Source organism: Natrix helvetica, assembly GCF_964273705.1.
Source record: "Natrix helvetica genome assembly, chromosome: 4".
Taxonomy (NCBI): Eukaryota; Metazoa; Chordata; class Lepidosauria; order Squamata; family Natricidae; genus Natrix; species Natrix helvetica.
This window is the reverse complement of record NC_138550.1, coordinates 161,054,922-161,080,471: the sequence shown is the minus strand read 5'-3', so window position 1 is coordinate 161,080,471 and position 25,550 is coordinate 161,054,922. Positions and strand designations below refer to the sequence as shown.

Genomic DNA, 25,550 nt, shown 5'->3' with positions numbered 1-25,550 from the left:
TTCACTTAATAACCATGCTACTAACTTAACAACTGCCGGGATTCACTTATTTATTTATTTGATAATAGCTTGCTACTTAATCAGAACAAAGTCTTACTGCTCAACACAGCTGACCAGTTCACAAGAAGATGAAGGAACGATAAACATTATTCCGATTAAGATACTGATGCCTGTTGAAAAAAATCCATCTGCAGACTGAATTCGCACTCCCTGGGCAAGAGTTCAGCAGAGTTCAGAATTTAAAACTTCTTTACATTCCAGATGGCCTGTGCGTTTTGGGACTGTAAGTATTTACCGTCTCTGCTTAAATAATCGGTTGCATATGTACACAACACAGTGTGAAATAATTTCCTGCAGACTCAAGCAGAAACTAACCTGCTATTAAACTGGATTAGATTTTCTTCTAGTACAATTTTTTTAAAAAAATAAGAAAACCTTGTAGATTTTCTAACACCCTGAACGTTTGAGCTACGGATACGTGCATATTATGCAGCTACACAGGAATGTATGCTATACGGAAGTGTAATTCAGATTCTTTTTGGCTCAAGTGCCATCAAAAATGGCACTCTGTCTAGGATCACATCTGGCAATCTGTTCAAAACACACATTGCAGGAAAGATGAAACATCTGGAAGGCATTTATCTTACATCTGAACCCTCTACCTATTTTGGCTAGAGTTCTTATTCCTCCCTCCCTCCCTCCCTCCCTCCCTCCCTCCCTCCCTCCCTCCCTCTCTCTCTCTCTCTCTCTCTCTTGGTCCTTAAAGTAAGGAAGCATGTGGGAAAGATGTGAAGGATTTTCCAGGCAGGATAAATAAGAATATGTGGCTTTCATTACTGAAAATAAAAGACTGCCTTGAATTCTAAAACAAGAAAAGCAGAACTCTGGCAAGTGTTTTCTGGCAAATGCCTTAAGGTTGGGTGAATTGGGCAAATTCCTGCCATCTCCTCCCTAAGGTTTCCCTGTCCATGGTCATCTTGTTAGCTTGTCTACACGTCTAGGCACACAGTAGTCTGTTACCTGCCTACTGAAGGGGTATCTATTTTTCTACTTGCATTTGCATGCTTTCAAACTGCTATGGCTGTGGTTTTCCCAGTTGCAATGGATGGCTGTGAAAGTTGGACCATAAGAAAGGCTGAGCGCCAAAGAATTGAGGCCTTTGGACTCTGGTGCTGGAGAAGAGTCCTGTGAGTCCCTTGGACTGCAAGATGATCCAACCGGTCAGTCCTAGAGGAGATCAACCCTGACTGCTCTTTAGAAGGCCAGATCCTGAAGAGGAAACTCAAATACTTTTACCACCTAAGGAGAAGGAAAGACTCCCTGGAGAAGAGCCTCATGCTGGGAAAGATTGAGGGCAAAAGAAGAAAGGGACGACAGAGAATGAGGTGGCTGGATGGACTCACTGAAGAAGTAAGCATGAGCTTAAATGGACTCCAGAGGATGGTACAGGACAGGAAGGCCTGGCGGAACATTGTCCATGGGGTTGTGATGGGTCGAACATGAGTTCGCAACAATAACAACAAAAGTGCTAGGTGACAGGAGCTGAGGCAAGAACAGGAGCTCACCCATTGTGCAGCACTCAGGGTCTCAAACCCAGACTATCAGCTTCCCAGCTGACAAGCTCAGTGCCTTTAATTGCTGAGCCATCAGTGGCTTCATTTTTTCCATACTCTTCAGCTAGCCACTGAACGAGATCTATGCATGGAAAGACCCTGACAGACGATGATGAATGGACCCGAACATGTACTTTCTCAATTTCAGTCCAACGTGGTTATTTATTTTATTGTATTCTATTTACTTGTTAAATTTATTTGCCTTTGGCATCGCCCTGAGGCTATTCTAGGTGGCTTGCAATAATAAAAAGGAAGAAAAATGACAAGGGTGTAAACAGAACAGAAGTAAAATAAGAACACAACAAAATAAACAATGACAAGGGAACGCAGCAAGAATAAATAAATCCCTGGTGGTGCAGTGGTTAGAATGCAGTATTGCAGGCTAACTCTGCCCACAGTCTCGAGTTCGATCATGACTGGCTCAAGCTTGACCCAGTCTTACCTCCTTCTGAGATTGGTGTTCTGACTGAGGCGTCTCAAGAGCATGAAGAAAACTCTTTGTCCCGACAAAAAACCCTTTTATTAATTTACTGTGAATTCTGCTCATTCACATGCAACCAAGTCTTTCAAGGGAGGATTTACAGTCATAGACATTATCTGGCTTGGAGAGCTGACAGGCCGATATCCGCAAAACTTGGCAAGGAGTCTCCTTCAAACTCCACTCCCCTTTCACTCCTCTTTTATTTCCTCTGGGAGGGGCCACTCATCGTCCACCTATGGTCTTACTCCCAAGTCGACCCGTTCTTTAGCTGTTCCCTTCATCTGGCAATTCTATGCATGCGCACACTGGGCTGTTCGTCTACCTCACTGATGTCTGATTCCAAAGGCAGCTGATAACTGGCATACAGCTCTGTCTTCCTCTCTGCCTCCGACACAGAGCCCTCATCAGAGCCTTCCCCAGACTCCAGGACTGGCCCATGTTCCTCCCCAACCTCCTCACTGTCCGAATCTGCTGCCAGCTCTGCTGGCCACTAGTGGGCCACAACAATTGGTAAAAATCAAGAACCAGATTGTTGGGGGCAATATTCCAGTATTTGAGAGGCTGCATAAAGAGGAGGGGGTAAACCTATTTAGCAAAGCACCAGAGGGCAAGATAAGAAACAACCAATCAAGGAGAGATTTGGTACTCACAGGATTTCTGATACCAGCCAAAGGGGTGCACCCTGGCCTCAGTTTCCAGAGACGTACAAGGAAAAATCTGCCAATCACTTCTTAATTCATCGCTGCAGGTTTGAATTCCCAAACTGCCCAGAGTCAAACACAAGATCTTGCTGTCTGAAACGAGAAAACAGTGGCAGGTTATCATTATTTTTCTATACATTTCTACAGGCGCTTGGCGTTTTTAAGTAATCCATCCACCAACGTATCACTGAAGAAATAAAAACACTATTCTAGTCAGAGGTGGCATTCAGCAGGTTCTGACCAGTTCTGGAGAACCGGTAGCGGAAACTTTGAGTAGTTTGGAAAACCAGTAAATACTACCTCTGGCTGGCCCCGCCCCCATCTATTCTCTGCCTCCTGAGTCCCAGCTGATTTGAAGGGAATTGGGATTTTGCAGTATCCTTCCCCTGCCACACCTCCAAGCCATGCCACGCCCACCAAGCCACGCCCACAGAACCAGTAGTAAACATTTTTGAATCCCCCCACTGATTCTAGTTGATAGAGAGATGGCTTGCTGTCATAAAATTAGCAGTGTGACCTGGCTGTCAGAAAAAAATGGCAACGCATTTGGAACAACCAACATGTTTTAGCAAAAAAGTACCTGTGTCTTGGGAAACATTTAGAAGGCCAAAACCCGAGCAGCAAGTATCAGCATCGCAAAGCCGTTCACAGTCAAAAAATCTGAATGGAAAAAGAAAGAAAGAAAGAAAGGAAGGAAGGAAGGAAGGAAGGAAGGGAGAAAGAGAGAGAGAAAGAAAGAAAGAAAGAGAAAAACAAAAGAAAATGAACACATCTCACATCTTAATTCCTGAGAAATCAACAGGAAACTCCTACACTTTGTTAAGAGAGATAAATGGGCTTTGGAACTCAGTAGTCTGAGCGAAACTTGCATTCCAAACCAGAAGCAAATAACAAGAATATCAATTTATATTAAGGCCACTGGGATTTTTTTTTAAAAAAAAAACCAATCTTAAAGCAGAAGTTAATGATTTTCTTAAGATATAGAACAGATGTCTACAGCAAAATTTAAATGAACAACTGGGACCCAGCAAAGTCACAGAGGGGTTTTATTAACTTGTTCTAAAGGTGTTCTTGCTTCTTTTATATATTGTTATAACCTGCCCAAGGTAAGAGGCCCAGTGGTGGCTTAATGATGCTGGAAATGGTTTCTGCTCCAGTGGCTTGAGTCCTAGCACTGCATGGTGGGGCAAGTTCCCATCACTCAACTCAGCTTCTGTCCACCTAACCATTTAAAAGCATACTCTATGTGAGTAGATAAATAGGTACCACTTTGATGGGAGACAAGCGGATGCTCTGTGCAGGCTGTCAGATTGCTGATGGCTCTGAACCTTCCTAACTGCTGTGCCCCTTTGCAAGGTGGCTCCAGGGAGGGAGGGGCCCTTGGATAACACTGCAGAAAGAACCACTCATCTTTCTTTCTGGTGTGAAGCCAGCTTACCCACCTGTGGCGCACCTTGAGCATTTCCTACAACAGAACTGATACCTCAGCAGCCAAGCTACTACCCTGTGATAGCATTGTGGTCTCCTGACTAATATAACAATGTCATAAGATAATAATTACTATAATACCTGTCCAAGGTATGCCTAAAGTGAGAACATCTCACTTTGATGAGCCGCAGTGGCGCAGTGGTTAGAACACATTACTTGTGCTGCCTGCTAGCTGCCTGCAATTTGGCAGTTCAAATCTCACCCGGCTCCAGGTTGACTCAGCCTTCCATCCTTCCAAAGGGGGTAAAATTAGGACCCAGATTGGGGACAATATGCTGACTCTGTAAACAGCTTAGAGAGGGCTGTAAAGCACTGTAAAGTGGTATATAAGTCTAAGTGCTATTCCTATATCCTTGGGTGATATAGGTCCGTGATGGCGAACCTATGGCACACATGCGGGCACACCAGCCATTGCCCAACTCAGCTCCACCGCAGATGTGTGAGCGCTTCCCACCAGCCAGCTGATTTTCAAGTCTCTGCCGTGCATGCGGGAGACGTGCATACATGCAGAGGGGTTATACACATATGCGTGGGGGGCAGGTGGTCATGCGCACATGTGGGAGGAGTCACACGCACATGCGCAGGGGCGGATGGAGCACAGTGTTGTGTGCCTCCTCTGCAGCCCATGCTTTGTTTCAGGAGGCTTCAGGGAGGCCTGCTAGGCCCACAACGGACCGCAGGGGGGAAGGTGCGGCCCAAAACAGGGCAGGGGGATCGTGCACATGCGCAGGGCCAGGGGGAGCACGGGGAGTCATGCATGCATGTGCAGGAGTTGGGGCACATTGCATTATGGGTGTGAGCACACATATTGTGTTGCCGCATGCATGTGCGTGATTTCGGCACGCGAGGACGAAAAGGTTAGCGATCACTAATATAGGTAGATAGGTAGTGGTGGGAAAATAGACAGACAGAACTGGAAAAGGCAACCTAGCTCGAATTCTACAATATCCCATATGACAGTCTCAAAATCTCACAAGATTTTCTCAAAAGGTTTCAGACTTTGAAAGCAGAACCCAAAATAAGAAAGATTGCTAATCACTGTGATAGAGTACACACATTTCACAACGTTTTTTTCCCACAGGCATTTGCCTTTGAGTCATCTCCCGACGGTTTTGTGGCTAATGCTATTTTTTTGTACTTATCGCTAAGCCGTTACGCAACTGCCCCAAAGTCTTTCGATCCTTTTATTTATTTATTTTAAATGTATTTTATGAAACTGAAATGTCCTCAGTTCGTTTCCTGGTTTATCCAGCTGTAGAAAACATAGGACTGGGGAATCTTGGGAGTTGAAGTCCAATCATCTTAAAGGGTTGAAAAACATCGGTGTATGGACTTTATCAGGCCTGTTCAAACTTGGCAGCTTTAAAACTTGTGGACTTCAACTCCCAGAATTCCCCTGCTCCAAGTCTTAAAGTTGCCAAGTTTGGAGACCCCTTGACCAAAGATTGTAGCGTTTTTAAGTTGTTGGGAAACAAAGGGGAAGGGCTCATAGATGGAACACAACAGGAAGAAAACCTACCCCTTTGACACTGTTTTCCTAGTCATATCCATCTTGTTTCTCACGGAGACTCCTGATATTTTACGGAATGGTAGACGGGTGTAAAAATTTTTGATGCTCCCTTCAAGAGATACTGCAAAATCAACCATTAAAAAAAAGTCAGGAGTTTTAGTCCCAACATTTAATCCCCACGCAATCCAGTTCTTACAATCAAGAAATCTCTCCCTCATTTCTTCCTCATTATATCTTCTTCTTCTCTCTATATATAAAAATAGGTGGGGGCGGGGGTGATCCAGTATAACTCTGGAATGCCTGGAGCAATTTCAACCAAACTTGGTACACAGATAACTCACTCTCTGGAAATGAATACTATGGGGGTAATACAGCCCTAACACCCCTCGCGGTGTGTGTTCTGTTAAGATACAGCCTTTTGTGCCTTAAAACGGCTTCTACTGTATTGCTGTAAAATGGCTTCTACTGTGCAATACAGTGGAGTTGCCATGGTAATGGCTTCATAGTTCTCCACAAGGGGGCTCCCTCTGGTAAGGGGGAAAATCCAACATTAGAAATTACGTTTCATCCAGACCTTTTCCCCCTATAAATAAATACCCGGGCAACGCCATGTTATTGGCTTGTAGGGAATGAGTTAGCAAGTCAATTAGCTCACCTGTCTTCTGATATAAAAGTTGGGTCTTTTGAGGTAAAACAATCTTGCAGTTGTTGGGGACATTGTTAATGGAAGTGTTACAGACTTGGGCTGCTGGATAGAGGGTACAAGGAAAGAATGCTGTGTCTGTGTTATTTGGGATATCGGCCAGTAGACAAAACTCATCTTCTCGACAACCTGAAACAGAGGACAAACAAGTCATGGTTACCATTTTTATAACAGGTAGTCCTCAACTTACGATCACAATTGAGCCCAACGTGTATGTTGCTAAGTGAGAAATTTGCCCCATTGTACGACTTTTCTTACCACATTTGTTAAGTGAATCAGTGCAGTTGTTAAATTAGTAACCCAATTGTTAAGCAAATCTAGTTTCCCCCTTTTCCCCGGTTGTTAAATGAATCTGGTTTCCCCATTGGTTGCAAAAGGTGATCACATGACCCAGGGTCACTGAAACACAGGCTGGAATTTTTGAAGCCCAAAATCCTAAAACAAATATTCTTTTCCCAGGCAGTTTCCTCCTCCAGCTTTGCATGACTAAAACCATGTTGAAAGAAGCAGATGTTACAAAACTCAACCTTTTTAGAAGTTTCCCCAGAAAATTTGGAATTTTTGTTTGTGGTCAGAGATGATGGGAACAACAGAGTAAAATATCTGGGAAGCATCAAGATAAGAAGGCAGACTCTTTTCTCAGTCAAGGAATTCCCCATATGTCAATTAACCTAAACTTTTCCTACAATTCTATATTTTACTGCTTTCCTCCCTTAACAAGTTAGCATTTCAAGATTTCATTTCTTAATACGCTGGTGGAATTTTTCTTGATAGGAGACTGAGATCGCTTAATGAAAATGAATGTGCTTTGTTAGAAATAGAGAAGACCATTTATTCTCAAAGTCTCAGCCGGCTATCAGTTTTATAATTTAGTTTTAGTTTAAATTAGTTTTGTTTATTATCATTACACCTCATACAACAAAATTAAATGCCATGTACATTAAGATAATGGTAAAGATTCCCCTCACACATATGTGCTAGTCGTTCCCGACTCTACTGGCTGGTGCTCATCTCCGTTTCAAAGCCGAAGAGCCAGTGCTGTCTGAAGATGTCTCCGTGGCCGTCGCTGGCATGACTAAACACCGAAGGCGCACGGAACGTTGTTACCTTCCCACCAAAGGTGGTCCCTATTTTTCCACTAGCATTTTTTACGTGTTTTCAAACTACTAGGTTGGTAGAAACTGGGACAAGTAACGGGAGCTCACTCCATTATGCGGTGCTAGGGATTCAAACTGTCAACCTTCCTGATCGACAAGGTCAGCATCTTAGCCACTGAGCCACTGCGTCCTCTCAGTGTACATTATAACTATAATAATACAATACAATACAATACAATAGCAGAGTTGGAAGGGACCTTGGAGGTCTTCTAGTCCAACCCCCTGCCTAGGCAGGAAACCCTATACCGTTTCAGACAGATGGCTATCCAACATCTTCTTAAAGAGTTCCAGTGTTGGGGCATTCACAACTTCTGGAGGCAACTTCTGTTCCACTGATTAATTGTTCTAACTGTCAAGAAATTTCTCCTCAGTTCTAAGTTGCGTCTCTACTTGATTAGTTTCCACCCATAATAAAACACAAACACCACTCCTTCACTTTCTATACAATTGAATTGAAAATCCCTGATATTGCATTAATACTGCACTATACAGTAGAATTCAATATAGTTACTGCCCTGGGATAGAAGCCGTTTTTCAGCCTATTTGTCCTTGTTTTTATTGTCCTGTACCGTCTGCCAGGTGGTAATAGTTCAAAAAAAAAGGTTGCCCAGGATGAGATGGATCTTTAAGAATGTTTTGAACTTTCTTCAGGCAGCGGGAGCTATAAAGCTCTTCCAAAGAGGGGAGAGGGCAACCCATGATCCTCTGGGCAATGGCGTTAACCCTCTGGAGTGCTGTCCTATCTGCCACTGGGCAATTGGCAAACCATACACAGGTGCAGTCAGTTAAAATACTGTCACATCAACTTTAGGGTCAACTTTTTTAAAATTAGCTTTTGGGTTTTTATTCTCTATTGATATGCTTAGAGAAGATCGTAAACATTCTAGAAAGAGTACAGCGTGTCCAGGACCTTGATTAATTCATTGTATGACCCTTTCCCCATAAACCTAAATTTTCTTACGTGTAAGACACCAGAGACCAGCCTCTTCAGCTGAGTAGCTCTGCTTGAAAAGCCAGTATTTTTGAGATGGCAGAGAACGATTCGGTTCGATCAATATTTGGTCGCTTTCCACTATAGAAAAGAGCTTCTTGGTAGAAGCTGATGAACACAAAGAGATGAGAACACACATGAGGTTTCAATACATCGTTTTCATACAATAGTGAAAACAACCCCGCCCTATTATGATTAGCCCTTCCATATTTCTGTTCCAATAAATAAAATACAATAAATCAGAAACTTTCTCAGAAAGACACGGCGGTTCCATTCACACAAAACCATGTGAGTCCAACTGTGATAGTTTGAAGTGGCACATCAACTAAAAGAGTGGTCCTTGTGTAAACCAGCTACAGTTAAAATTGTGTCTTCGAGTTCTCTCAAGTTTATAGGGAATAGAACAGAAAAGAACAGAATAGAATAGAATAGAATAGAATAGCATAGCATAGCATAGCATAGAAAAGAATAGAAAAAGTAGAGTAGAGTAGGGTGGAGTAGAATAGAATAAATAGACTAGAATAGAATAGAATAGAATAGCATAGAATAGCATAGAAAAGAATAGAAAATAGTAGAGTAGAATAGAATAGAATAGAATAGAATAGAATAGAAAAGAATAGAAAAGAGTAGAGTAGAGCAGGGTAGAGTAGAATAGAATAAATAGAATAGAATAGCATAGCATAGCATAGAAAAGAATAGAAAAGAACAGAAAAGAATAGAAAAGAATAGAAAAGAATAGAAAAGAATAGAAAAGAATAGAAAATAGTAGAGTAGAGTAGAGTAGAGTAGAGTAGAGTAGAGTAGAGCAGAATAGAATAGAATAGAATAGAATAGAATAGAATAGAATAGAGTAGAGTAGAATAGAATTCCTTATTGGCCAAGTGTGACTGGACTCTCAATGTACATAAAAAATATAAGTGATAAATCATGATCATAGTCATCATAAACATTTTATGATGGATTTATGATTTACTATGAATATGACATGGTTCCTTTATGGAGGACAGCCCAATGTTTGAAGTTTAAATTTTAACATTTTCTCTTAAAAGACAAGGTTAACATGCATCAGAGGAACAGAGGAGAAAACCAAGCAAGACACTTGCTCACTATTGGCTTTCTTCTATCTGGCATCCCCCAGGTGGATTGCATCTACAAATCCCCACATCCCAGGTTCAGACTGCCCTTGGATAGGAGAAACATTATAATCTGAACACATTTAGAGAAGAACAGATTGAGGAGAGCTGTTCTTTCATTGCAAAGAGTCTACTTCTACAAATTTAGATGCCTGTCCCATACCTACCTGATAGAAGAGACACAGACGGTGGCGGAACAAGAGTAGCATCACACATAGAAGATCCAATGCGAGTCATCAGGTCAGAATCTAGAGGCAATCAAGCAAAAATCAGGTAAATTTAAAGGTTTGGTCAGTCTGTGGGCAAAAGTGAGAGGGGTGAGGAATTAAGTTGGCAGCACAATTGAAGCTGGGTTCTATGTAGGGGAGACTGCCAGCAGGGGTGGGTTCCTGCTGGCATTACTACCGGTTTGGTACCAGAAGATTTTTGTGTGCGTGCGCATTTGCACTTTTAAAAGCCTGCGCATGCGCACACCATTTAATAAGGGGGGAAAATTACATTTTTTCAATGAAGCTTGTTCTGCGCATGTGCAGAAGAGAAAATAAAAATGGCGGCACTCAGGATAGAACCACTCCAGTCACGTGTTCGGCCGAGTTACTACCTATTTGGCTGAACCAGTCTGAACCAGTAGGAACCCATCTCTGACTGCGGGGTTAGTTTAGCCAGGGAAATTATCACCACCCCCTGCTATCTTGGCCCTGTGCTGTGCTGTAATGGAGAAACGGGCAATGGAGCAGCTGGCATAAGAGAAGGAGGAAAGAGGGAAAGCGGCCTTCTCCTTCCCTCATGCCAATGCTCCATTGCCCATTTCTTCATTTCAGTGCAGCACCCAGGATTCACTTTGATAGTGTGTGGTGGTGGTGGGGTGTAATTTAACAACTGGTTCATTTGAACCAGTGCAAACTAGCTGAATCCCACCACTGGCTGAGGCACATAGAATGCAGTTATCTTCTCACCAAAGTGGTACCTATTAATCTACTTGCATTTGCATGCTTTCAAACTGCTACTTGGGCAGGAGCTGAGGCAAGTAACGGGGGCTCACTCCATCGTCCCACGCTTGGGTCTCAAAACCAGCCTGACAAGCTCAGCTTCTTTAACGACTGAGTCTTTGTGCCTCCTAAGCAGAAAATACGCCACATTTTAATAGACCGGAAGGCAGTTAAAAGCCAAATTATGGATGGATGGATGGACGGATGGAAGGACAGACAGACAGGGAGAGAGAGAGAAAGAGGCAGGCAGGCAGGCAGACAGACAAGGCTATGCACCTGACTGCACTTCCAAGCTAAAGGAAGTTTCCAAGTCAGATTGGAACATCTAAACAAGCCTGAAAAAGTATTTTACAACTTTTATGCATGCATCAAATAGGCTTATTCGTTTATTAAATGTATCTACCACCCATCTTGCAATCTGTCTGCTCTAGGAGGCTTACAGCAAAGTAGCAACAAGAGGGTAAAGCATTAAGAAAATAAATATTCAGATTAAAAAGCCACAAAGACGACAAGGAAGGGAGAAGGATGAAATGGTATCAAAAAGCCTGAATCAGCAAGCCTCAACTCCTCATAGATACATGAATATGCCCTTACAGTTGAATGGGCAACAAACTGAAGATTTCCTCGTTTGTTACCCATAAATATAATAATGAAATCCACCCCTATTTCGCCTTCTTGGATAAGCCAAATGTAACTAGGTGCTGCCACCTAGCTGGGCACCTGTATATGAATCTGCATTTGTATACATTTATGCATGTGTACATTTATTTATATATGTGTAATAAAATTATATAATAGGCCCTTCTGTATATTCTGCCCATAAAAAACATAACTGGCCCCCCTTCTACTGAGACACATATTTGGACATCTTCCTTCCACATTTGACACCTAGCAAATCACCCCCAAATAACCTACCTTTCCAGAAATAAACACGCTGAAAGTTGGTGAAGAATTTTTCTGGGTTTTCTGCAAGCTCAGAAGCTTAAAAAAAAGAGAGAAAACAAAAATTTTGGGTGTCCTTTTCTAAGGAGTCAGCACTGGCATTGGTCTTGAGCATCAGATGGCAGAATAAAAAATAAAATAATGCAGCAAATCTGCTGATTTTGAAATACACATGAATGCAGGATTAAAGACTCAAGGTCTGGTCTAGAATGAATGACAAACTTGAACATTGGGCACTATCTAATAAAATGAAATTCAATGGTGAAAAGAGTAAGGTTCTACATTTAGGCAACAAAAACGGAATGCACAGGTACAGTATAGGTGGTACCGTGCTCAATAGTAGTAAGTGTGAGAGGGATCTTGGAGTTCTAGTGGACAACCATTTAAATATGAGCCAGCAGTGTGCAGCAGTTGCCTAAAAAGCCAACACAGTTCTAGGCTGCATCAACAGAGGGATAGAATCAAGATCACATGAAGGGTTAATACCACTTTATAATGCCTTGGTAAGGCCACACTTGGAATACTGCATTCAGTTCTGGTCACCACGATGTAAAAAAAGATGTGGAGACTCTAGAAAGAGTGCAGAGAAGAGCAACAAAGATGATTAGGGGACTGGAGACTAAAACATATGAAGAACGGTTGCAGGAACTGGGTATGTTTAGTTTAAGAGAAAGAAGGACTAGGGGAGACATGATAGCAGTGTTCCAATATCTCAGGGGTTGCCACAAAGAAGAGGGAGTCAAACTATTCTCCAAGGCACCTGAGGGTAGAACAAGAAGCAATGGGTGGAAACTAATCAAGGAGAGAAGCAACTTAGAACTGAGGAGAAATTTCCTGACAGTTAGAACAATTGATCAGTGGAACAGCTTGCCTTCAGAAGTTGTGAATGCCCCAACACTGGAAGTCTTTAAGAAGATGTTGGATAGCCATCTGTCTGAAACGGTATAGGGTTTCCTGCCTAGGCAGGGGGTTGGACTAGAAGGCCTCCAAGGTCCCTTCCAACTCTACTATTGTATTATTGTATTATTGTATTGAATCATAAGGTAAAGGTTTCCCTCGCACGTATGTACTAGTCGTTCCTGACTCTAGGGGGCGGTGCTCATCTCTGTTTCAAAGCCGAAGAGCCAGTGCTGTCTGCTCACAAAGCTGCATCTGTATCAACTGAAGCTTCCAGAAACATTTTAAGGGTAACCCCACGTAGAATGTGTTGCATAATCCCAATAGGAGGTGACCAGGGCTTGAGTGACTAGTTTACTTATTCACATATAGACTGGGTAAAACCAGGCTTAATAGCAGTAACTGTGAGAGGGATCTTGGAATCTTAGTGGACAACCAGTTATAAATATGAGCCAACAATGTATGGCGGCAGCCAAAGAGGCCAATGCAATCCTAAATTACATTAATAGAGGAATACAATCAACATCATGTGTGGTACTAATACCACTTTATAACGCCTTAGTATTCTAGCACCTAGAATACTGCATCCCGTTTTGGTCACCACACTATAAAAAAGATGTGGAGACTCTAGAAAGAGTGCAGAGAAGAGCAACCAAGATGATTAGGGAACAGAAGGCTAAACCATATGATGAACGGTTGCAGGAACTGGGCATGGCTAGTCTAGTGAAGAGAAGGACCAGGGGAGACATGATAGCAGTCTTCCAATATTTGAGAGGCTGCCACAGAGAGGAGGGGGTCAATCCATTTTCCAAAGCACCTGAAGGCCAGACAAGGAATAATGAATGGAAACTGGGAGTTTCCAAGGAACAGGGAGAGATTCAACCTGGAAATAAGTAGAAATTTTCTGACAGTGGGAACAATGAACCAATGGAACAGCTTGCCTTCAGAGGTTGAGGGAGTTTCATCACTGAAAATTTTCAAGAAAAGACTGGACTGACATGTGTGAGAAAGGGTGTAGGGCCTCCTGCTTGGGTGGGGGGTGTGTGTGGGGGGTGTTTGGACTAGTTGACCTACAAAGTCCCTTCCAACTCTGTTAATCTGTTAATTACACCATCCTAGTCAAATGGTTGTCCAGTCTATTAAATTATTCACTTACCTCCAGCAAGCACTTGGTCTCCAATTCTGACTGTGTATTGGCTCTTCCCTTCGTTGTACTTTGTGCGTTGACATATCTTGCCTTGTCGACGGGTTGCGCTTCCATCCCAGTCATTAAGGTTGCAGATCAATGCACTTGGAGAACCCAGCAGGCTACATGCAAGACTGCCTGGATGCAAGGAAGAAAATATTTACAGGGTTCAGCTCTGTTTAATAAAAGTTTGATCTTGGCCGTGAAAAACTTGGGAAAGTGTTCAATTGGCCTTTTCGGTAATTGTGCTGTAGACGGCTTGCTTGGCCCTTCTTAGGAAGTATAAAAGAACCCATTCCATTCAACTCATCTTGGAAACTGCTTCAGAAGACACAGGACAACCCTAAGGCTTCAGGAATATCCTCTGTATCACAGATTAGATCTACAACTTCAGCACAGTCCAAGGGAAGCAGAGACTGAAATATTGTGCAGTTACATAGTCAGTCCAAGGAGTATCAAAAGAGAGAGAGAGAGAGAGAGATGGCTCTGGATCAGTGGTAGGATTCAGCCGGTTCACACCTATTTAGGAGAACCGGTTGTTAACTTTCTAAACAGTTCAGAGAACCGGTTGTTGGAAGAAATCTTATTTTGTTTTTTTCCACTTCTCAGGACTAATCCTGTAAGGAAAGCAGGAAGGAAACATTCTGGGTGATTTCTAGCCTTATCCTTATTGCCCTGCTTACAGAAACTGCCTCTCCGGTTAACCCTTGTTACATTGCAACAACTAAGGCAAAGCAGCCCTCGACCTGAGTGATGTTGAGTTGGCCATGCCCACATGGTCCTATGACCATCGAGCCACGCCTACCCAGCTGGTCATTAAAGCAGAGAACCGGTTGTCAAATTATTTGAATCCCACCACTGCTCTGGACATATACCTCACACTACAGAGGAACACCTCTGTTATCACAGAATAGATCTAAAACTTCAGCACGGTCCAAGGGAAACCAGAGACTGAAATATCATTCAGTTACATGGTCATTCCAAGGAGTGTCAAAAAAATACCCCAAAGATATGTACTTCACATTCAAGTGATTCTCACTCCCTTTGTACATTCCACTCCAATCAGAGTGGAGTATTCAGCCGGTTCGGGTCGGTTCAGGTGAACCGGTAGCGAAAATTTTGAGTAGTTCAGAGAACCGGCAAATACAACCTCGGGTTGGTCCCGCCCTCCCACTCCCGCTGTTCCCTGTGCTATATTACCTTGTTTTTATCTCAGCTGATTCGCACGGCAGAGTGGATTCAGCTGAGCTAAAAAAAAACAGTTCAGCTCACCAGCGCTGACACCGAGGGCAGTCTTTGAGTGCTGCGCATGAAGCACGAGCATATACATGAAGCATGCTCTCATAGAATCCATAGGAAAAGATTTGGAATCCCACCACTGACTTCAACTTTGATATAATCATAAATGATCTGGAAAATTTTGTCTGTGAGTAAATGGAGCAAAGTCTGGTCCATCCATCCCTTACCTGAACTTCTGAATTCGATTTTGAAATCGTCTATTGGTATGTATTTTCAATTAGGCTATTTGAAGGATTCTTGACTGCAAGGGTATTTTATTTTTCAACATTTTCTTATTTTGCTCAGCTTACATCCTGCCTTTTCTATAATGGAATCAAGGCAGCCAGCATGGTCCTTCTTCCACCACATTTCAATACAATACAATAGCAGAGTTGGAAGGGACCTTGGAGGTCTTCTAGTCCAACCCCCTGCCTAGGCAGGAAACCCTATACTGTTTCAGACAAATGGCTATCCAACATCTTCTTAAAGACTTCCAGTGTTGGGGCATTCACAACTTCTGGAGGCAAGCTGTTCCACTGATTAATTGTTCTAACTGTCAGGAAGTTTCTCCTCTGTTCTAAGTTGCTTCTCTCCTTGATTAGTTTCCACCCATTGCTTCATGTTCTACTTTCAGGTGCCTTGGAGAATAGTTTGACTCCCTCTTCTTTGTGGCAACCCCTGAGATATTGGAACACTGCTATCATGTCTCCCCTAGTCCTTCTTTCTCTTAAGCTAAACATACCCAGTTCCTGCAACCGTTCTTCATATGTTTTAGTCTCCAGTCCTCTAATCATCTTTGTTGCTCTTCTCTGCACTCTTTCTAGAGTCTCCACATCTTTTTTACATCGTGGCGACCAGAACTGAATGCAGTATTCCAAGTGTGGCCTTACCAAGGCATTATAAAATGGTATTAACACTTCACGTGATCTTGATTCTATCCCTCTGTTGATGCAGCCTAGAACTGTGTTGGCTTTTTTGGCAGCTGCTGCACACTGCTGGCTCATAACAACAACACTGAGAAATTCAAATTGGCCTAAGATCACCGTTAGTTGGCTTCACAGTTGTGAGGATTTAGACTTGTTTCTCCCTAATCCTAGTTTGGCTAGAAAGATATTTTCAGAGTCACTGACATATTGATGAACATTTAAAAGAACAAGAAAAAAAAAACTATAATGGAGGAAGAAACTGTAATTCTTCAATTTTTTTCAATTACGCTTTCATTCCAGAAAGTTTGGACACCATTTCCTGAATTATAAACTATAACATCTGCAAGCCTAACCATTATCACTGACTAATAAAATGTCATAACAAGTTACCCTGTCTTAAAATTAATCACATAGAGTTTTATCATCTACATTCCCACGTAGGAAGTTAGCACCCATCCCTCTCCTAGGAGAATGAAATATTCTAGGAAATATTAAAAAGGCAGAATATTATATTTCCCTGGAGGCGAAATGGAGAAACAAGTTTTTTTAAGGCAGGAAGCAGACTCGCTCTTAATAGTCCCCACCCTCCTCAATAGCCCACAGCAGATGTCTGCACTTAAGAGATAAAGAGATAGCTAGGTCTATTTATAGACAAATGCCCTCACCCAAGATCCAACAAAGATAGGATTAGCCCTCTACCCATCTAGCAACAGAACTCACCACATGGCACCTGCAAAGATTACATCACCCAGCAAGGGTCAACCAAGCCTGGCACACAGATAACCTATGTTATCCCTGCTTGGCCCCATGGGAGTCTGACAACCAATCAGAACACAAGCTCAAATTCAAAGCCCAACAGAGGGCATAAAACTGAGGTTCTCCCAGCATCTCTTTCCTTTTTTGCCCAGGATCTCAAACCATGTGATCCTGTCCACCATTAAAACCATCTTTCCAAACAGCCTCCATGTTTCCAGTGTCTTCCTCCCCACTTGGAACTGAACCCAGAGGGACATTTCTCCCAACAGTTGTAAGATAAACAAAGCTAGATATCTGCTCCAGTGGGCTTATCCCTAAGCACATGGTGTAAAAGGAAAGGTGACCTTCTCATCCACAGCTGTAGCCTAAACAATTACCTCCATCAAGTATGAGCTGGCTTAAGATAAAGCCATCACAGCAAGCATCTTGGTGACAGGCTTGGCGGCAGAAGAGATGAACATCTGTCAAAGATGTACCAGATGCTGATACAACCGAAATGCTGTACACGCCAGAAACAACATCCTGAAAATCAGTCTTCTCAAATGTCTTGACTCCCACTGTAGTAAAATCTTGTCCTGGAAAACAAAGAGGCAACTGTTTCTATTAGCTTACTCCCTCAGTTGGAACAACTTTGTGAAAATGTCCACAACACACTGTCAAAATTCCAAAAATCCTTTTTTTTTTTTTAAAAAAAAAAGTAACTTGCTCCTGGCTTGAAGTGAGGTAGAACTTTTTAACCGCTCTCTGTTGTAGCAGAGGTGGTAATTCAGCAGGTTCTGACCAGTTCTGGAGAACCGGTAGCGGAAATTTTGAGTAGTTGGGGGAACTGGTAAATACCACCTCTGAATGGCCCTGCCCCCATCTATTCTCTGCCTCCCGCGTCCCAGCTGATCAGGAGGGAATGGGGATTTTGCAGTATCCTTCCCTTGGAGTGTGGTGGGAATGGAGATTTTGCAGTATCCTTCCCCTGGAGTGGGGAGAGAATGGAGATTTTTCAGTATCCTTGCCCTGGAGTGGGGAGGGAATGGAGATTTTTCAGTATCCTTGCCCTGGAGTGGGGAGGGAATGGGATTTTGCAGTATCCTTCCCTTGGAGTGTGGTGGGAATGGAGATTTTGCAGTATCCTTCCCCTGGAGTGGGGAGAGAATGGAGATTTTTCAGTATCCTTGCCCTGGAGTGGGGAGGGAATGGAGATTTTTCAGTATCCTTGCCCTGGAGTGGGGGGGGGGGAATGGGGATTTTGCAGTATCCTTCCCTTGGAGTGTGGTGGGAATGGAGATTTTGCAGTATTCTTCCCCTGGAGTGGGGAGAGAATGGAGATTTTTCAGTATCCTTGCCCTGGAGTGGGGAGGGAATGGAGATTTTTCAGTATCCTTGCCCTGGAGTGGGGAGGGAATGGAGATTTTGCAGTATCCTTCCCCTGGAGTGGGGTTGGATTGGAGATTTTCAGTATCCTTCCCCGGGAGTGGGGTGGGAATGGAGATTTTTCAGTATCCTTGCCCTGGAGTGGGGAGGGAATGGGGATTTTGCAGTATCCTTCCCTTGGAGTGTGGTGGGAATGGAGATTTTGCAGTATCCTTCCCCTGGAGTGGGGAGAGAATGGAGATTTTTCAGTATCCTTGCCCTGGAGTGGGGAGGGAATGGAGATTTTTCAGTATCCTTGCCCTGGAGTGGGGAGGGAATGGAGATTTTGCAGTATCCTTCCCCTGGAGTGGGGTTGGATTGGAGATTTTGCAGTATCCTTCCCCTGGAGTGGGGTGGGAATGGGGATTTTGCAGTATCCTTCCCCTGGAGTGGGGTGGGAATGGGGATTTTGCAGTATCCTTCCCCTGGAGTGGGGTGGGAATGGGGATTTTGCAGTATCCTTCCCCTGGAGTGGGGAGGGAATGGAGATTTTACAGTATCCTTCCCCTGGAGTGGGGAGGGAATGGTGATTTTACTACTAAACATAAAACATAAACATAAAATTGTGGGTGGGCCTCTCTTGCACCCTGAGAGTAATTAAAGCTCTTCTGTACATACCTTTTTTCAGGTATACGCTCAATGAATCTTTCTTCTCTGGGCTTCTCACTTTAATTAGGCAACTGAGATTGGCAATGCTGGTGGCAAGAGAATTCTCCCAAGCACCTTGGACCTAGGATAAAGAAATGTTCAGAGAAAGCTAATTGGTAGTCAATGATATGGGTTGCAAGATTGCAGAAAAGGGCAACAAAGTGTTGTGGCCCGCCAGTGGCCAGAGGAGCTGGCAGCTGATTTGGACAGTGAGGAGGTTGGGGAGGAACTTGGGCCAGTCCTGGAGTCTGGGGAAGGCTCTGATGAGGGCTCCATGTTGGAGTCAGAGAGGGGGCTAGGGCCAAATGCCAATTATCAGCTGCCTTCAGAGTCAGACATCAGTGAGGCAGACGAACAGCTGGAGCCTCTTCCCAGTGTGTGCATGCACAGTGTTACCAGATGAAGCGAACAGCTAAAGAATAAGGGTCAACTTGGGAGTAAGGCCACAGGTGGACGATGAATGGCCCTCCCAGAGGAAATAAAAGAGGAGCGAAAGGGGAGTGGAGTTTGCAGGAGACAATTGGTTCATTCCTGCATTCTTGCCAAGTATTGTGGCGTCTGAGAGATATCGGCCTGGCCACTCTCCAAGCCTGATAAAGGTCGGTAACTGTGAACTATCTTGAAAGACTGTGGGAGACGAAAGACTTTGCTGGAGGGGAATTCACTGTAAATTAATTAAAGGGGTTTATCGGGACGAGGACTCGGCTTCATGCTGCTGGGGAAGCCTAGGTCAGAACACAAAGATGATAAAGGATCTGGAAGCTAAATCGTGTGATTAATGGCTGAGGGAGTTAGCTTATATCTAGTCTATGGAAGAGAAGGAATAGAGGGGACACGCTAACTGTCTTCCAGTACTTGAAAGGCTGTCAAAGAGAAGAGGGGATTGACTTAATCTCCAAAGCACCTGAGGCCAGGGCAGGAAGTAATGGGTGAAATCTTGTTAAAGAGACGTCCAACCTAGAAGTAAGGAGAAATGTTTCTGACAATTAATCAGTAGAACAGCTTGCCTTCAGAAGTTCTTCATCACTGGAGGTTTTTAAGAAGAGACTGGGCAGCCGCTTGTCTGGAATAGTATAGGGGGGTTGGACTAGAAGACCTCCAAGGTCCCTTCCAATGTTATTATTCTACGTTCTATACTGCATAGCCAGAGAAAGTTAACACTCCTCTTATCCACTTGTCTCAAATTGTGTAGGGTCTTCTTTTAGGGGACTGGAGGCTAAAACATATGAAGAACGGTTGCAGGAACTGGGTATGTCTAGTTTGATGGGAAAAAAGGACCAGGGGAGACATGATAGCAGTCTTCCAATATCTCAAGGGCTGCCACAAAGAAGAGGAAGTCAAGCTATTCTCCAAAGCTCCTGAAGGCAGGACAAGAAGCAATGGGTGGAAACTAATCAAGGAGAGAAGCAACCCAGAACTGAGGAGCAATTTCCTGACAGAACTATTAACCAGTGGAACAGCTTGATTCCAGAAGTTGTGGGTGCTCCAATACTGGAAGTTTTTAAGAAGAGATTGGATGGCCATTTCTCTGAAATGTACAGGGATTCCTGCCTGAGCAGGGGGTTGGACTAGAAGGCCTCCAAGGTCCCTTCCAACTCTCTTATTCTGTTCTGTTCCTGTTCCTGTTCCTGTTCCTGTTTCTATTCTATTCTATTCTATTCTATTTCTATTTCTATTTCTATTCCTATTCCTATTCCTATTCCTATTCCTATTCCTATTCTGCTTGAGCAGGGCTTTGAACTGGAAGATCTCCAAGGTTCTGTTCTGATTGAATAGCTGGGCCAGCAATAAACTTCTATTAGAATGTTTGGAAGTTGAAGAACTTTGGAGAACATTGCTGTACGAGATTATTTACAAACAGCTGTACTTGTCAAGATGAGATGTCCAGTGCAATCCTCTATGGGTTTACACAGAAGGATAATTCCACTGAATTGCTGCATCCCTGGAGGTTTTCAGAAATAGACTGGACAACCATTTGACCAGTTTGGTATAAGCTCCCTTGCTTTGATCAGAGGGCTGGAAAAGAAGACCTCTGAGGTCCCTCCCAGCCTTATGATTCTATGTTTTATATTACCGTGTCATACCTGTAACGTACATGAGTGGTGTGGTGGCCTAGAGGTGAAGCTCTCACCTCACAATCAGGGGGCTGTGAGTTCGATCCTAGGTAGAGGCAGATATTTCTCTCTCTGGGCACTATGAGAATATATCTGCTGAACAAAACTCCGCATTGGCGACAGAAAGGGGATCCGGCCAGTCAACAGCTCAATTCAGTTGCCCAGACTCCACTCCGCAAGGGATTATGGGGTCGTTAAAAGAAGATGATGCTTGCAATGTTCATGGAATCAAATCCACTCCCATGGCAGGGTTAAGATTAAGCCCTTGATCTTAACATGCTTTCTTCATGCTACACTTTCCAGCTTTCAAGGTCTTAACGGAGCTCCATTTGATGGGTCTCAAAGCACACTTAAAGGGAGAAGGTATCACTTTGGGTTCCCTATTTTATCATCATAAAACAAATGTACATAATTACCAGTCCAGAAGTAGAGCAGTTGTAATTGCTCTCCCGAGCACTGTACAGCTCGCACAACGTTTCCGAGCCCGCGGCCGACATAGTGAGAAATCCACAGGACTCATCCTCCTCGCACTCTGTAAACATCAGAAGACAGGTCACAGGAAGCTCCGGAATCAATACCACTGCCTTTGCTCGAGCAATGAATGCAACCAGAAGTAAATACACGGCTCGTCTCCTCTGTTCCATTGGACAGCATTTGACTTTGTATCTTGAGCCTCTACAACCGTGATGGCGAGCCTATGACACGCATGCCACAGGTGGCACGCAGAGCCATCTCTGAGGGCACGCAAGCCGTTGGCCTAGGCCAGGGGTCGGCAAACTTAAACACTCAAAGAGCCATTTGGACCCATTTCCCATAGAAAAGAAAACACCGGGAGCCACAAAGGTCCTAACCGGAAGCCCCCTGTTCAATTCTGGAGCTGACCGGAAGTTCAGCTCCCCCACCATAGAGTCTCCTCCTAGAGCGGCATACATTTTCCTCTACCTGTCATAACTGAAAGCCCTATCAATTGTGGAGACAACTGGAAAACCCTCCCCTTGCCATAGAGTCTTCTCCTGGCGCACTGTGCTTCTCTCCCCCCCCCCCCCCCCGGAATCTCCTCTCAAAATTGTGGTGCCGACCGGTGACGGAGCCGCAGCAGAGGGAGGAAAGAGCCACATGCGGCTCCAGAGCCACAGTTTGCTGACTTTTGCCCTAGGTCAGCTGCAGTGCACATGTGCGCGCTGACCAACTGACTTTCAGCCTTTGAAGAGCCTCTGGAGGGCCAGAGAAGGCCGTTTTTGCCCTCCCCAGGCTTCAAAAGCCTCCGAAGCCTGAGGAGGGTGAAAATAGGGCCTACTAGGCCTACCTATGGGCCGTTTCCAGCTTCCGGAGACTTCAGTGAGACCTGCTAGCCCCCCCCAAAAAATGGGGTGGGGGTCATGCGTGCATGAGCGGGGGGCAGTGGGGGGGTCATGCATGCATGCATAGGGGGTGCAGGGATTGAATTATGGGTGTAGGCATGTGCACACGGGCCATAGCACATACGCGGACGCTTTTGGCACCAGAGCCAAAAAAGGTTAGCCATCACTGCTCTACAATGTAACACAGGTAGCAGTTGATATTCTGAGGCCCAATGTATCGTAGACATTAAAGGAAATACACCACTACCATAAATAACAACCACTGATAGCAATAGAAGAGAAGATTCGCAACTCGGGGTTGAACTCGGAGGTCCTTGGTGTTCTTTGAGAACAAACCCTGCTCCCTTCTAGCACGGTTGATGTTACCTAGTAAGGTAACCACCAATACAGTAGCTTTATCTTGTATCTCTATGGAAATCCTCAGTCATCCAGGCCATGGTTGTCCCAAAGGTGCTTTTTTCAAGAGGCAACTGGATTTCTGTCTTTTCTTTGAAGACGTTTCACTTCTCATCCAAGAAGCTTCTTCAGCTCTGGCTGGATGGTGGGGAATGGAAGGATTTATACTCCTTGCAGAAAGCTAACTATGCACATTGGATTGAACACCCTTCAAATGGAGCAGGACAGTGGTGGGATTCAAAATTGTTTACTACCGGTTCTGTGGGCGTGGCTTGGTGGGTGTGGCAGGGGAAGGATACTGCAAAATCTCCATTCCCTCCCCGCTCCAGGGGAAGGATACTTCAAACTCTCCATTCCCTACCCACTCCAGGGGAAGGATACTGCAAAATCTCCATTCCCTCCCTGCTCCAGGGGAAGGATACTGCAAAATCTCCATTCCCTCCCTGCTCCAGGGGAAGGATACTGCAAAATCTCCATTCCCTACCCGCTCCAGGGGAAGGATACTTCAAAATCTCCATTCCCTACCCTCTCCAGGGGAAGGATACTGCAAAATCTCCATTCCCTACCCACTCCAGGGGAAGGATACTGCAAAATCTCCATTCCCTCCCCGCTTCAGGGGAAGGATACTGCAAAATCTCCATTCCCTCCACGCTTCAGGGGAAGGATACTGCAAAATCTCTATTCCCTACCCACTCCAGGGGAAGGATACTGCAAAATCTCCATTCCCTCCCTGCTCCAGGGGAAGGATACTTCAAAATCTCTATTCCGTTCCTGTTCCAGGGGAAGGATACTGCAAAATCTCCATTCCCTACCCACTCCAGGGGAAGGATACTGCAAAATCTCCATTCCCTCCCCGCTTCAGGGGAAGGATACTGCAAAATCTCTATTCCCTACCCACTCCAGGGGAAGGATACTGCAAAATCTCCATTCCCTCCCTGCTCCAGGGGAAGGATACTGCAAAATCTCTATTCCGTTCCTGTTCCAGGGGAAGGATACTGCAAAATCTCCATTCCCTCCCCACTCCAGGGGAAGGATACTGCAAAGTCCCCATTTCTTCCTGATCAGCTGGGACTCGAGAGGCAGAGAATAAATGGAGGTGCGGCCAGTCCGAGGTCCTCCAAACTACTCAAAATTTCCACTACTGGTTCTCCAGAACTGGTCAGAACCTGCTGAATGCCACTTCTAGTGACCACCCTTCAAACGGTGCAGGAGTATGAACATATTTCCAGAAACAAAATGCAGACTGCAGGAACCATTTGCGTTTCAGTTTGAGATGCAGACAATATAGGCTCGTCCCCAATGGCCTGCCCCTGTCTTCAATGGCAAAGGAACCCAGGGCAGAGAAATATCCTGCAGCCAAGAAGGCTCTACACCCATTTGCCCCACTCAAGTGGCCCTGAGGACACAGATAAACCTCCAGGTGGCCTCAACGATTCTCTAAAAGGATGCAAATGACCAGCTGTCTGCAAGGAATAGAAATCCTTCCATTCCCCACCATCCAATCAGAGCTGAAGAAGCTTCTGGGATGAGAAGCGAAACATCTTCAGAAGTCCCTTTGGGACTTTTATCTTGTATGACTTTTAATTCAGGTGACTGTGTTTCCAGCCCACCTTGCTAAGAAGACTTTAGGTTTGGAAAACGGAAGCATTGGAAACCTTCTGACCTGCAACACATTGCTGAAGGGTGTTCATAGACATTCCTCTGAGTGCTTTAGTTCCAATGGTTTCCGATTCTTCTGTGGTGAAGATAAGATTGGAAGGAGGAACCTTCTCAAAACGCTCGAGGACTGAAAAGAAACAGAGGTTGGGATGAAGTACAGTATTTTTTCGGAGTGTAAGATACACCAAGGTTTTGAAGAGGCAATTTTTTTAAAAAAAAGTTTTTGCACTCTGCAAACCTCCCAAAAACGACCTGTTTTTTGCAAAAATGAGCCAGTTTTTTCTTCTTTAAAAAAGGGCATGAACAGCCTTTAGGAGGCTTGTAGAGTGCTCCTGGGGGTGGGGGGGGGAATGAGCAAAGAACGGGCTGTTGTTGCAAAAATTGGCCCATTTTATGTCAAAAAAGGGCATGATTGGCCTTTAGGAGGCTTATACAGTGCTGCTGGGGGCCGGGGGGGGGAGAATTGAGCTTTAAAAGACCCATTTTTTGCTCATTTCTGCCCTTCCCAGCCCCCAGAAGCTCTCTGAAAGCCTCCATAAGGCTATGCACAGCCATGTTGATGAAAGGGTTTGGGGAGGCAAAAAATGCTGTATTCAGTGTATAAGACGCACCCAAATTTTCAGCCTCTTTTTTGAGGGAAAAAGATGTGTCTTATACTCCAAAAAATACGGTAGGTTTGGAAGAATATCCTGATAAAACTTTATGCCAAGTGGCAGCTTGCCATTTGGCTTTGGTTTAGCTTAAGAGAAAGAAGGACTAGGGGAGACATGATAGCAGTGTTCCAATATCTCAGGGGTTGCCACAAAGAAGAGGGAGTCAAACTATTCTCCAAGGCACCTGAGGGTAGAACAAGAAGCAATAGGTGGAAACTAATCAAGGATTGAAGCAACTTAGAACTGAGGAGAAATTTCCTGACAGTTAGAACAATTAATCAGTGGAACAGAAGTTGCCTCCAGAAGTTGTGAATGCCCCAACACTGGAAGTCTTTAAGAAGATGTTGGATAACCATTTGTCTGAAATGGTATAGGGTTTCCTGCCTAGGCAGGGGGTTGGACTAGAAGACCTCCAATGTCCCTTCCAACTCTGCTATTGTATTGTATTGTATTGTATTTTTTCCTTATCAGGTTTACATTCATTTAGATGAACGAGAATGTCTTAGAATTTTATTTCCAAGGAGAAAGGACCATTTTAACGGCATTCCAGGGGGAAGAACGTGG

General features: G+C 44.2%; 1 protein-coding gene across 1 annotated transcript in view; it reads right to left on the bottom strand.

The window, feature by feature from the left end:
• Window positions 1–25,550, bottom strand: part of TG (thyroglobulin) — a 165,402-nt gene that overhangs the window by 81,884 nt on the left and 57,968 nt on the right. The window contains exons 20-31 of the mRNA XM_081949853.1: window positions 24,338–24,460; window positions 21,334–21,449; window positions 18,774–18,885; window positions 17,129–17,326; window positions 13,762–13,929; window positions 11,682–11,747; window positions 9,945–10,025; window positions 8,615–8,752; window positions 6,449–6,625; window positions 5,803–5,914; window positions 3,376–3,455; window positions 2,745–2,888 (exon numbers count right to left, since the gene is read on the bottom strand). Coding sequence (XP_081805979.1) covers window positions 2,745–2,888; window positions 3,376–3,455; window positions 5,803–5,914; window positions 6,449–6,625; window positions 8,615–8,752; window positions 9,945–10,025; window positions 11,682–11,747; window positions 13,762–13,929; window positions 17,129–17,326; window positions 18,774–18,885; window positions 21,334–21,449; window positions 24,338–24,460 — 1,515 coding nt within the window. The remainder of the gene's footprint in view (window positions 1–2,744; window positions 2,889–3,375; window positions 3,456–5,802; window positions 5,915–6,448; window positions 6,626–8,614; window positions 8,753–9,944; window positions 10,026–11,681; window positions 11,748–13,761; window positions 13,930–17,128; window positions 17,327–18,773; window positions 18,886–21,333; window positions 21,450–24,337; window positions 24,461–25,550) is intronic.